We start from the raw sequence: 13,157 nt of genomic DNA, 5'->3' as shown, positions 1-13,157 counted from the left end.
GTAGAAGAAGGTGTGAAGCAAATAAGCAATCAGTGATGATGGCGACGAGATGCACCACATTCGTGTTTGACGCGCGCCCAAACATGAAAGGCTGAGGCTCAGATCAAGCTTTGTCGCACTGGGCAGCTTTGTGAGAGTTACGGAGTGATTAAGATGGATGCTATGGCCAAATCGCTGTGCACTGGCAGTGATGGATTCGTTTTTTCTGTTTTCTGTTTTCTGTTTTTTTTTTTTTTTTTGGGTCCTCTCTCAGTGTTTTGTTTTTGCCTTCTCCATATTTGCGTCCACATCGGGACACTGCTGCAGAGCCCGAAAAGGAAAGACGACAATTTGCGTCCGTGCTGCTTCTGCAGCTGCTTAGAGAACGTGCTCACATTTGCGACCGTGACACAAGATCCGCGGTACAGCCTCAGCCTCGAGTCGCTGTAAGCCTTACGTGACACTTGGAAGGCAGCTCACACTTGGGATCCTGTACTGTAACTCTGCTCTAGAACGGCCGACAATCACAAAAACACTTGTGACTGTCGCTGTGAAAACAAATCTGCGTCATGCTCCGAGATCACAGATACCGGGCGTGCATTGTCAGACCATGCGAAAGAGAGATGGTTTTGCTGCGACAGTCAGGACGATGACGTTGTGCTACAATACACATGTGTTTGAGGAAAAAGTCTGCTGGAAAGGGAATATTGTCCGATGAAGCGAGAGAGAGAATGCCAGCAATGACAGCATGGATCGAGGCTTAGGACCTATGTGGGCCATTGTACGCGGCCGGATCAACCCATCCGCTTGGTTGTGTAGCGCCATTGCCATAGCTTGAATAGCTCTGGCGCATGGGTGGCGGTGGTGGAAACGAGGGCGCAGCATAGGCTCCTTGCACTTGAGAGCTGCTCTGGCTCCCTTGGGGTGTTCCTTCAGGGATAGGCACGTTGTAGGCTGCACCATTGTAGTCATTGCCGTGCGACCTCTGGAAGGGTCTTCGACCCGAAGATTTGGCCGGCCTCTGTCGTCGACCACCGCAGCAGCATCGACGCACGATGGAAAACAGGATCAGCAGCACAATGATACCAACGACAATGGTAACGGGGATCGAGATCCGCAGATTGTCCATGTACAGACTACGGAACGTGTTCTGCCACGAACCCGACTTGCACTCGCCACCCTTGCATCGCCCGCCATAGCCACAACTGGTGCCGTCGATGAAAGGTTGCTGTAGAATCAGACACGAGTTGGCCGAGTTGGGGCTCTGGCACGTCAGCTGGCACGAGTTGGCGTTCGAGGCCGAACAGGCAGTTTGGAAGTTGAGCTGACCTGTCGAAGCCTGCTGGCACTGAAGGTCGCGCGAAGTGCAATAGCCGTTGGCGCAAGACAGCCGGCTACCGCATGAACTACCATCGTCCTTGGTCACATCGGCGGGGCACTCGGCCGACGTGCCTGTGCAATATTCGGCGCTGTCACAGCGTTCGTCAACAGCGGGACGACACATTTGCGACGATGGTGCAAACGTGCACGAGTTGGAGCAACACGCGCTCGTGGCAGGATCACACTGGGCACCTGATGCCAGCCTACATTGGCTAGTACAGCACTGCGATCCGTTGGGCCCAGCATCGCACTCCTCGCCCGGTTCGAGAATGCCGTTACCGCACTGCTGAGTGCTGAGGGTGCTGCGCTGGCCAGGCGTCTGGATGCACGAGGTATCGAGGCCCTGTCCAAGCAGCGAACATATGTTACCGATCGAGCACTGGCTAAAGCTCTGGATGTTGGAGCTCGACGAAGGGTTCATGATGTACTGTGCATTCGCATTGCACGTTGTAGCCGACAAGGGACAGCACGGCGCACCGCCGTTCTGAACAGCAAAGTTCGAGTTGCTGGTGCAGCCGTTGGTGCAGTCATGGATGGCACCAAAATTGTGGCCCATCTCGTGCGCCATGACCTGCCATTGCTGAGTGGTAAGCGAACTGACACCCGTTCCGCTCACAGTTTGACCACTGCTACTGGATGCGTCAGTCATACACACGGTGCCGAGCCAGGCGACGCCGATCTCACGGCCAGAATTGCATGCCGTCATGAGGTGCCACAGACCGATGCCGTTGCCAGGCTGCTGTGATCTCCATCGCGAAAAGTCACTCAGACGCTCGTCAATGGTGATGGTGCCACACCCGAGGTTCCATGGGGCATCTTGCGTGGCGGAGCTAGGACAGCTCGCCGAGCGTACGTCGAGTTCGACCACGCCGATCGATACGTTGAACGTGGATCTGTACAAGTTTGAGACCGAATTCATGTTGTTGAGGATCTCACGGCGTGTATCATCCTGAGTGCCGAAGCGCTCGGTGTAGGCACAGTCCGAAGCGACGCCAGCATACACCACACGAGCGCTCCTTGGGCAGCCTGCGGTGGATCCAATGACGTTTTCAAAGCTGTTGGTCTGGTTGTTACCGTTGCCAATGTCGTTGCCTGTGGCTTGCCTCCTTTGAAATGTGGGTTCCAGATAGTCATCCAAGGCTTTGTGGTAGATAAAAGCGTCGGATGACGCTTGTGGAGTTTCAACAATGTCGTCCTGGATGGATCTTGCAAACAAGTCGTTCCAGCCCGAAGAGAGTTCGCGGCGAGAGAGGCGAGCTGGTATTGGCGACTTGAAGAAGGAGTAGACAGAGAGACTCGATGCATCGTTGGTGTCGTCGCTCAGCACCAATCGATTGTGGCTGTTGTAATCGAGCACGTCCGAGCTGCAGGCCATGGAAGCGGTAAAGTTGGTCGTGAATGTGTCGTCCCTGGGCTCAAGAGTGATGTCAGAGTCTCGATGAACGACCATCGAGCCAGATGACGAAGAGCGTGACTCAAGCCATGGATCTTGCGCCTGGCGCTTGGCGATGTAGCTGCGAGGCGTTTCGATATAGTGGACGTTGCCGAACCAATCGAAACTGCCTGAAAAAGATGGTGCACCAGAGACCAAACCATCGTCATGCAGCATAATGGCAGCTCGTCCGACGACGCCAAGATCGTGATCCTGGTAGATGTCACGGGCAACACCAGCCCTGTCCTCTTCGAGACGACGAGGCGAAAACGAAGAATGTACAACAACGCCATGATAGGCGGGTACATCACCAGGATAGAGTGTTTCCGAGCTTTCAACGTAGCTTTCGCCTGTTGTCTCGTTCACGCCAAAGTATCGGACCCGGGTGCCATCGGGATGCAACATGTGCTCGTTCGGTTGCAGATGGAGGTGGAAGTCTTGCTGAAAAGCACGAAAGCTGAGACGGAGTGATGATCCAGTATCTGATCTTGCTTGCAGGTGCAAGTGTTCCGATCGAGGGATTCGCTCGACCTTGATATTGCTGGTTCTGGCTATGCGTTGCAGCGGTCCGCTTCGAGTGCTACGGGCTGTGATCGGAGACGCTACAATGAGCAAGGCCAGCAGCAGTGCTGCTAGCCATCGAGAAGCAGGAAGAGGATGCATCGCTTTACACGCGTGCAAGCGCAGAGTGCACAGGCCTGTCAAATTCGGGGATCTTTGCGGGACCTGACCAACGTCTGCAAATGTGTAGGTCGCGAAAGGAACGAGGAGCGTCGCGAAAACTGAGGAGGAGCTGCGAACAGAACATGCAAAGTTCAGTCGAAAGCTGAAAGTATTGAAGGACCTGGACAGATGTGGACGAGGTGAGGGTGTCGATTTTAAGAGAGAACGGCTTCGTGAGCGATGAGCGAGGGTCGATGGCCAGGGACAAGGCTGTCCAAAAAAAAAATGTCGGAAACCGTTTGCCGTTCCGGCGAGCTAAACGTGAAGAGGCGATGAGCCTTAAGGTCAGCCCACTATGCCGGTCATACAAAACGACGGAGAAGCAAACCCCAGAGGCGGTGTCGTCAGAGGTGGGGCGGAGATGGAACAGGCGAGGAAGGCAGCGAAAGTTTTAAGGGAGCTTGTGCCAAGCCAAAAAGGCCCTCGTGGAGAGCAGGGTCTTGGCAGCCCGGTTCGGGTCAGCCAAGTCGTGAGTGGTTGGTTCAACAAAACTCGTTCTGGCGGGCAGCTGACAGAAACCACCTAGAAAAGACTTGGAGCGCGGTGAGTTTGTTGGATGATAACCGACTATGACGTACGTGCTGGACGAGATGGCACCAAATCCCGCCTGTCGACGCCAGCGACGGTGTATGCCGTTTCGAACAAGCACGAAGGTGACCAGATCCAAAACTGCCGTGTAAGGGTTAACTCAGCCAAACCGCTGTCGTTGCTGATCAAAGTGTACAGGAGAGCAGCAGCATCACTACGTAACTTATTGGCTGTGTTGCTCGGCTGTTCGCAACGTCTTGCGGATTGTAAGTGAACTTCACTTAGCTGGCTGTACAGTAAGTATGTGATTGAAAGTACAGTAAAGTTACAGTAATTCACAACTGTAGCTAGACACGGCTAAATTGCAAGTTGGATTGAAATTCAACTATGACTTTACCAGGGTCCTCTGCTCAGCTGCCTGCTGCCTTGACTCAGGAGAGGTCCAACACGGCGCTCTGTGATTCCGTGATGTGTGATATTCACGATTGCGGGGGCCAAGTTCAAATATTCACGATTGAAGCAATCACGAATCACGAACCTTGAGAACAGAGTGGCGGTGCAACGATAAGTTTGGCGCGGCTTTCTTGGCAAACGCGTGTGTTTGCTCCTGCTCTCCACACAAACAATCACGAATCATCAACTCGTGACTACGAATAACGAAGCTGAATAAGTTAATCAGGAATCGCCAGAAGAGAGAGGCACTGACATGTTGCAAGCAAAGCGTCACCATCCTCTTCCTAGAGTCCAAGCAGCATCTACGTGAACTGTCTTTATAGCGTTTTGAGTAGTTTTGTCATTCGCAATTTCTCTTGTGGCTCACTCGCTTCTTCGCTTCTTTATCGTCGGCTGGCGGGATCGTCGCTGCTTGACTTGCTGCCTCAGTCTGTAGAGCTCTCACACAGGCCGAGATTGGATGTTGCTTGAAATTCATGGCTGTCGTGTTGGTGTTTGGCATCCTCGACACCAACCAAGTGTTGACGTTGAGCTATTGAAACAGTGTATGTTCATTCTGTGACGTACCAGCGAATGACATTGATTACGTGATGCATCTTTGCCAATTTTGCCATCTCGCTCGTTCACTGCTGTGCATGACTTTTACCACCTCATGTGTCGTCCAGAACGTAGGTGTCATCGTGACTTCGACCTCAGACATGCCAAAAAATAAACACTAGAAGTACTTAACAACCTGCGCAAGGCGGACAGCCCAACGAACGCGCTTTTGGCTGAGCACAAGGTCGCTGGAGCCTATTAAGGCAGCAAGAACATGTTCGAACTCGTGCACATGTAAGAGTGTGTTCGTGGTCTCGTCACCTTGACCGGCGCCGTGCAAGCCCATTGTAGCGTGAGCCCAACAAGTCTTTCGCGTGCGAAAGCATTCTTAGTACAGCCGTGCAGCTGCGGAAAGCAAAGAGATAAGAGGACATCTACCGGCGTCGTTTGTGCACAGCAGCAAGAATCAAGATTGCAGAGCCATGTCCCTGCTAGAGCGAAAAGCCACAAAACGGGCACAACAAAAGACATTGCGCCAAGGCTGAACGATCCAAATCTACTTCAACTCAGCAAACATAGAGCGACTTGCAGAACAAGCCAGAACGAATGTGTACAGGGTGTAAAAAAGTGATTACCATGGGCTGGCAGGCGTCACAAAGATGGATCGCCACAACAAGAAAGGCATATCGGAAATGCTAGAAGTACAGAGGGCAACGCCAGAAACAAGACAAGACACGAGAAAAGCAGAGGATTGCGATAAGGACAACCATTTAGGCACCGAAACCGTACAGGGTGCGGCCCTGGCGCTTGAGTGCGTAAACAACGTCGAGCGAGGTGACGGTCTTGCGCTTGGCGTGCTCAGTGTAGGTGACCGAGTCACGAATCACCGACTCGAGGAAGAGCTTCAGAACACCACGGGTCTCGTCGTAGATAAGACCAGAGATACGCTTGACACCACCTCGACGCGCAAGACGACGGATAGCGGGCTTGGTGATACCCTGGATGTTGTCTCGCAAGATCTGATCGTAGCAGAAGAAATGGCAAAGATGCGGGCGTTCCAGTCAGCAACTTGTAATCAATGGCGTAAACAGTGAAGCAATGAATGCTGATAGAAGACTTACCTTGCGGTGACGCTTGGCACCACCCTTGCCGAGACCCTTGCCGCCTTTTCCTCGTCCGGACATATTGAAAAGTGTTGTGTAGTAGGTAGGGGGAGGGTTGAAAGAGAGTTGGTTTGGAAAGTGCTCTTGAAGAGATGTGATAGATGATGAGGAGAGAAAAAGGGAATTACGCAGGCAGAGTGGCCTGTATTTGTATGAAAAGTCGGCTTGCCGTCGTGCCCAGATCGGTACGATACGACTGCGTTGACATGTGTATTGCGAAAATCAAGCTGCTGAGCAGCACAAGCGGCTGATTTGGTGAAAGGCGTGCGCGTCTGCACTTCCACCGTCTCAATGTAGCCTCGTGCAGCACCACATCGCAGCCGAACACGTCTCGAGAAAATGACGGGGCGTCCAAAGAAGCGAGCAGCTTACACAGGCGTTTCCTCGCTGTGATGCGACTGCACGGAAATTAGGTCTGCTTTGCATTGATTTCGCAAGGGCGGATATTGTGGATCGAGTCAACACAGCCAAAGTGCAAGTGGCAGCGCTGCTAGGACCTAGTCTAACAGAATCGCTTTCTGCGCTAAACCCTTCTACTGCGCTTGGTTTCGCTTGAATGCCGAAGGCACAGAGAAATCACTCTGGTCCGAGATTCTTTCCCCTTCAAGTCCGTGCAACGGAGAAATAAAACTCGAAAGAGGAACGGGAATACAACGACCATACTGTGTTGTTACAATGAATACGCGTCCTACTAGGTGTTGAAATGCTGTCATTTTCAAAATGACGGGACACCTGATCTCAGCGAGGAAAAAATCATCGCGTCCTTCAACCCACTCTGTTCGCGACCTACCAAAAAAAAACTCCGTAGCTCGAATCAACTTTTGATCTCGAATCCCAACCCTACCTTCACGATATTGCAATTAATCCCGTGCTTTTGATCTCACACGTCTTTTCCTTCAATTTGACAGTTTTGATCTCACACGTCTTAAAATGCTGTCATTTTCAAAATGACGGGACACCTGATCTCGGCGAGGAAAAAATCATCGCGTCCTTCAACCCACTCTGTTCGCGACCTACCAAAAAAAAACTCCGTAGCTCGGATCAACTTTTGATCTCGAATCCTAACCCTACCGTCACGATTCGTAATTAATCCCGTACTTTTGATCTGGAACGCAAAATCACGGGAATGCCCTTGCTCATTGATTCGAGCACTTCTTGGCCATCGTCAAGTGAGAGCCACAATGCGACTTGAATGATGTGGAAACGCACTTATCGTGCTAGTCCCCTCCTCCAAACGCAGAATGTTTTGCCCGTACTGACTTCCTTCGCCTGATCCACGGCTGTCGTGTGCGATCACACAGTAGAGCAGGAACAGAAGGGATGTAGGAAGATTGACGATGTCTAGTCTGAGGAACGGTGGTGTCGTTTGGTTGGACTTTGCTTTCTGCTTCGCAGCACGTCTTTAGACAGCTCGTGATTTCGTACGCCTTCTGACAACTTTTGATCTCACACGTCGTTTCCTTCAATTTGACAGCTTTTGATCTCACACGCCTTGAAATGCTGTCATTTTCAAAATGACGGGACACCTGATCTCAGCGAGGAAAAAATCATCGCGTCCTTCAACCCACTCTGTTCGCGACCTACCAAAAAAAACTCCGTAGCTCGAATCAACTTTTGATCTCGAATCCCAACCCTACCTTTTTGAATCGTAATTTTAATCCCGTGCTTTTGATCTGGAACGCAAAATCACGGGAATGTTAGCTTTTGATCTCACACGTCTTTTCCTTCGATTTGACAGTTTTTGATCTCACACGTCTTTTCCTTCGCGTCGCGCGTACAAGGTTGATCTAGACACGGAATAAAAGGCCGAGTGGGGAGAAATGGCGCTCGTTGGGCCAGGCGATTTCGTGCCATACTGTGCTATGCTGCCTAGACATTTGAATGATTGACCCTGCATATTATTTTTAGTAAATTTATTTCGATTCAAATCAAGCCTTGTTGCAGGCGCTTCAGAACTGCGTTTCGAGTATCTTTGGTCGCCTGCCTTGCACGGAATTGATCTGAGCCTGAGATTGCAACAGCACACTGAATCTGCGCCTGCTGCTCGGCTCGTTTCCATCCCATACTTTTTTGAGGGTATGACAGCAACAAACATTTGCCAGTTGTGCGTCTGCCAGAGGAGCAGAAGGCATCCAGTGAGTTTGCCTACATCCCGTGACGTGCATCGCGATACTCCACACTGCTCATTCGGCTTCTCGTTGCCTGATCCGCGCTTGCGCCTCAATCAAATATAAGGATCCACCTTCACCTTCCGTCTCTCAAACTTTTCTCATCATCCAACACATAACTTCTCACTCGTACTCTCCGTACTAGCATACTCATAGTCTATCACAATGGCTCGTACCAAGCAGACTGCCCGAAAGTCCACCGGTGGTAAGGTAAGTTGTTTGCTCCCTCCTCTCCCAACCACATTGCCCGTGATGTCATTGCCTCCTGTGAAGAGTCTCTGACTCGTGTTCCTATTTCTATTCCTCTTCATTCTGCGATATCAACAGGCTCCCCGTAAGCAGCTCGCCACCAAGGCCGCCCGTAAGTCGGCTCCCTCGGCTGGTGGTGTCAAGAAGCCTCACCGTTACCGCCCCGGTACCGTTGCTCTGCGTGAAATTCGTCGTTACCAGAAGTCGACTGAGCTGCTCATTCGCAAGCTCCCCTTCCAGCGCCTCGTTCGTGAGATCGCCCAGGACTTCAAGACTGATCTCCGCTTCCAGTCGAGTGCCGTCATGGCCCTCCAGGAGTCTGCCGAGGCCTACCTTGTCTCGCTCTTCGAAGACACCAACTTGGCTGCCATCCACGCAAAGCGTGTGACTATCCAGCCCAAGGACATTGCTCTTGCCCGCCGACTCCGCGGTGAGCGCACCTAAAGGGTGTCGCGTGTTATTCTCCTTTTACTTTCTTTGATTGCCGATATGCGCTCTCATGTTGCTGGTAGCTAGTCCTGGTTCATTCCCCTTTTTGACGTGGTTTCTTTCTTTTGTACTTCTAGCCTTCTCATATTGGTTCCTATAGTCTTCAATGCTATCTGGCACCATGATATACTACCTATAGTGGGCGTCTGAATCTGAGAATGTGATGCTTTCTACTGTGCTTATCACAATGAAGCCAAGCTCGACTGACAGAAACCTTCGAACTCCTCTGTTGTTGTTATCTGCTTCATTCTGGGAGTTGAAACGATGTTTCGATACTTGGTCTCCGATGCAGCAAGACTTCCAACTCGATAACCAAGTCCAGGTGTTTCTTAAGAAATCACGACTCGCAAATCACGAATCGCGAATGCAAGTTCACGTTAAACACGCGTTCGTGGCTGTTGTGATATGTTGGTGTTTTCAAACAAGATGTAAGATCGCCCTCTTTCTCTACTGACTTGCACGAAGAATTCCATGCTCATAACACTCGTGACTCGTGACTGCATCAACAGTCACGAGTTACTTCGTCTCTGTCCAATTGACCGTGTTGGCACTTCTTGGGGTAGCGCTTTGCTTCAAGTTGCTTACCGTATCTCAACGATCCTACTACAGTCGCAGACTTGGTTTCAAAGCGCCCATACAGTCTAAGTCCACATACAAGCAGATCAAGGCAAGAGTGGTGAAAAGGATGAATTGTTTTAAGAACAAAGAACGCAGATGTATCGAATCGGCCAAGAAAGAATGCAATCGCCGGTTGATCACAAGGTGCATCACTTTGTCTCTTCCCTAAGGTACGTGATCAAATCATTGCGGTCCTTGTCCTTCTTGAGACCAGCAAAGGCCATCTTGGTACCCGGAATGTACTCTGTTGGTGTGCGAGTGGTTATTTTGACAAAGAGGATCAGTCACAGGTCCAGCTTTGAATGCAAAGAATAGTTCATACGTACTTTTTGGGTTCTCGAGGTACTCAAAGAGAGTCTCTTCGTCCCAGGTGACACCCTTATTGATGTTGGCCTGGGTGTACGAGAAACCGTCGACGCTACCGGTCTTGCGACCGAAAAGACCGTGGAGGTTGGGGCCGACTGACGAATTTGACGGTGGAGGACGACGAGCGGTGAACAAGGAACACAGAGTGTCAGCAGAGTAGTTCGTAGAAGGGAAACATTTGAACGGCGGACGAGAGAGAGGCAACAGGTGGGTGGATTGGTGGCAAGACAACTAGGTTGCCGACGATGCCGAGCGATACTGGGACCACAAAGCGAGCAGTGAAGGGCGTGTTGTCTGGATGAGGACTTCTTCGACTCCCACCAAGTACATTACTTGTGATCGCCTAGGGAGACTTAGTGGATGGACTCGATCGTGACGACTATCCCTGTCTACGATCCCTCTGATCATGAGCTCGTCGCGGATTGGTGACAAGTATACTCGTCGGATCCCGCCTTCATTGCTAGCCCTGTTGCAGCCTGCACGTCCTCGTCTTTGCGTCAAATGTTTAAGTCATATCATTACCTACCCTTGTTGGGCTCACCAGCACCGAGGGTGTGGCACTGAGCACATCGGGTCTTGAAGAGACCAGCGCCCTTCTTGCTGTCACCGTCCTTGAAGCCCATTGTGTGATAGATATGTGAATGTGTTGCAGGGAATGCCAAGAGCGATCTGGATGGTTATGGTAGCGAGAAGAGTCGAGTTGTCTAACTTCAAAAAGACCGAGGACGTACGAGGACGAATCCGGAAGAGTTCTTTCAGCAGGACACACGCGGTGCGACAAGCCAGCGCTCGAGAGAAAAACCATGCCACGGTTCAGTCTCGAGAAAGTCTCGAGAAATTTGGGGGTTCGAATGTGAATCTCAGCTTACGAATCCAATTGCGCTGACCGCTCCAGCTGAACATGCAGCCTGCTTGAGCTACCCGGCAGCTCCGACAGCCAATAGCGATGAGCTGATTGAAACGAAAATTTCCTGTTTCGATCCATCGCCACTGCGGCCTGCTGCCGTCCATTTTTCTCAATTTTCCGGCGCTGAGATGGCTCATCAACTCGAGAAGAAACGACAGAATTTCTTCTCTCAAACTTCCCATGCAGGAAAGGTCGTAACATGGAGGAGGAAAACGCCCGAGTAGAGATTCACATTTGATCGCGAAAGAGCGACTGCTCAGTGTACGAGAAGTGAGAGCTGTGCATGTCTCGTGAGCATGTCACATCGCCATGCCAGATGAAACTCGTCAACGTCTTCATCGTAAGCAGCTTGAGACTTACATTAGCAAAAAGTTTCTCACTCATGGACGATCTGGGAAACTTTGCCGACGTGTTAGTGAATCGTGAACAAGTTAGTTACGTGTGTCGCTCGAATCGACGTCATAATCGGCCAGAATTCGATCCGATGCTCTCCGAACTTTATCGGCCGACTCTTTGCGTTAGTTTATCATCGCCGATCTATTCTTGTTTTAACCGCACTCACACATGCTAAAAACACGCTCGCGATAGCCTGTCGCTTACATGTACTTCGTGTTTTGGATTTTGCCGACTGAACAAGGCCATCGACAAGCTGCTGTCTCCAGTAGCTTCTTCCCTTCATTCAGTCTCAGAATCTTGCCTTGACGCTGTGGGAGAGCAGCGTCGTGAGCTTGTTGGTGGACGCATACCATCGCAACAGTCGCTGTCGCTTGTCACGAGCGATGCTTAATCTGTGGCTTCATAAAGTAATTAGCAAGGAGCAAATAGAATAGATGTGTGTACAAACTATTCGGGACGGAAGAAGCAGAGCTGACTCGAGCTGACAAGTATTTTTCCTTGCCGATATCACGATGCTAAGCATCACCATGGCGGAAGTCGAAATGTAGGAAACAGGGGTATTGGTCGAGAGCACTAGTGGAAGAGGGAGCCTGAACCGAAGGTTGACTGGTCGTCTACGCGAGCGTCTCCTTGACGGATCGACCACCGCGGAAGGCACCGGCACCAATGGCAGCAATCACGGCAAGCATCAAGGTAAGGATAATCCAGCAGATCCATGCGAATGCCATGAGCGCCTTGGTCGAGTTGCAGTAAGGGAAGGGAAAACCTTTGTCGGCGCAGTTAAACGAGCCGCCGGTGCGGTCGGTGAGTGCCGCGGCACCAGCAAGGTAGAAGAGCCAGGTGAGGAAGATCGAGATACCGTGTCCAGCAATCGAAGTGATTACACCGCCTACACTGGCGAGGAAGAGACCAGTCTGTGTTGGTGCGAAAGGGCAAAATACAGAGGTCAGCATAAATTGCTCGGAACCACAAAAGCAGCGAGATTCCTAGACGGTGCCAATAAAAACAAGAGTACCCTGGTTCTCCAATCGTCTTGACACTTGGGCAACGCTTCAAGATGAAATACTTACGTAGACCACGCCAACAAGGAAACCCCACCAGCCAGTGAAGAGAAGGAAGCGAGTAGCATTGTTGATGCCGGTGGTAGGAGCATTGTTGTTACTGTTGTAGTCCGAGACCAGCGTCGAGGCAATCACAGCAACAATGAAACTGAAGAAGGTGAAGATAATAAAGGTGATTGGGTGACCCCGGCGGACAAGTGCGGAAGTGTCGACCATTGTATTTTCGTGCAGGGTGGATTAGAGATGCTTCGTTCACGGGTCTTGCTACGAAGGCAATGAGAGGTTGAGGGTGCAAACAGCGGCGGGGGCAGGCGTGGATGTACAATTTGGGGTGGATGGCAGAAGAATGGTACGATGTCGAGCTGGTCAGCTCATGTATATATTCGTGATTGTTCTGTCGAGGAATGGGCTAAGGCCAAGGAAGTATGACGCACCGAAAATGACTGAGCGAGAACTCAGCACAGCCGTAGGCCCAACTCACGACTATTGCATCACTACGCTTCTCCCGTTTTTTTCGTTGTTTTATTTTGGTCTCAAATGGGTCGACTTGGCTCTGTGTCTCAAAGATTCGATGCCGCTCGCCTTAAGATGACCTGACTTTTGTCTTGACTCGTTTTAGCGATGCCGAGAACCTTGGACATATGGCTTGTTTGTATCAAGTCAATTCCTCGTATGTAACATAACTCACCTTGTCATTAGGCTAGATGG

The 13,157-nt window shown here is 51.0% G+C and overlaps 5 protein-coding genes across 5 annotated transcripts; 1 reads left to right on the top strand and 4 right to left on the bottom strand.

Moving 5' to 3' along the window:
- Positions 1-739: 739 nt before the first annotated feature.
- UMAG_02711 (uncharacterized protein) lies at positions 740-3,454 on the bottom strand (the record flags this gene model as incomplete). Its single annotated transcript, XM_011390778.1, has 1 exon — positions 740-3,454. One exon carries the CDS (start codon positions 3,452-3,454, stop codon positions 740-742), a length of 2,715 nt encoding a protein of 904 aa, XP_011389080.1.
- Positions 3,455-5,802: 2,348 nt separating this feature from the next.
- Positions 5,803-6,216, bottom strand: UMAG_02710 (putative histone H4; the record flags this gene model as incomplete). The annotated part of the gene is made up of 2 exons (XM_011390777.1): positions 5,803-6,051; positions 6,154-6,216. The coding sequence occupies 2 exons, from the start codon at positions 6,214-6,216 to the stop codon at positions 5,803-5,805; spliced, it is 312 nt and encodes a 103-aa protein (XP_011389079.1).
- A 2,312-nt stretch (positions 6,217-8,528) lies between these two features.
- On the top strand, positions 8,529-9,056 carry UMAG_02709 (putative histone H3; the record flags this gene model as incomplete). The annotated part of the gene is made up of 2 exons (XM_011390776.1): positions 8,529-8,573; positions 8,691-9,056. The coding sequence occupies 2 exons, from the start codon at positions 8,529-8,531 to the stop codon at positions 9,054-9,056; spliced, it is 411 nt and encodes a 136-aa protein (XP_011389078.1).
- An 812-nt stretch (positions 9,057-9,868) lies between these two features.
- Positions 9,869-10,708, bottom strand: UMAG_02708 (putative cytochrome c; the record flags this gene model as incomplete). Its single annotated transcript, XM_011390775.1, has 3 exons — positions 9,869-9,963; positions 10,046-10,180; positions 10,612-10,708. 3 exons carry the CDS (start codon positions 10,706-10,708, stop codon positions 9,869-9,871), a joined length of 327 nt encoding a protein of 108 aa, XP_011389077.1.
- Positions 10,709-12,002: 1,294 nt separating this feature from the next.
- UMAG_02707 (uncharacterized protein) lies at positions 12,003-12,665 on the bottom strand (the record flags this gene model as incomplete). Its single annotated transcript, XM_011390774.1, has 2 exons — positions 12,003-12,302; positions 12,459-12,665. The coding sequence occupies 2 exons, from the start codon at positions 12,663-12,665 to the stop codon at positions 12,003-12,005; spliced, it is 507 nt and encodes a 168-aa protein (XP_011389076.1).
- Between the last annotated feature and the right edge of the window lie 492 nt (positions 12,666-13,157).

This window comes from Mycosarcoma maydis, chromosome 6 (assembly GCF_000328475.2).
Source record: "Mycosarcoma maydis chromosome 6, whole genome shotgun sequence".
Lineage (NCBI taxonomy): Eukaryota > Fungi > Basidiomycota > Ustilaginomycetes > Ustilaginales > Mycosarcoma > Mycosarcoma maydis.
Note: the sequence above shows the minus strand (reverse complement) of the source record. Positions and strands in the feature narration are given on the sequence as shown.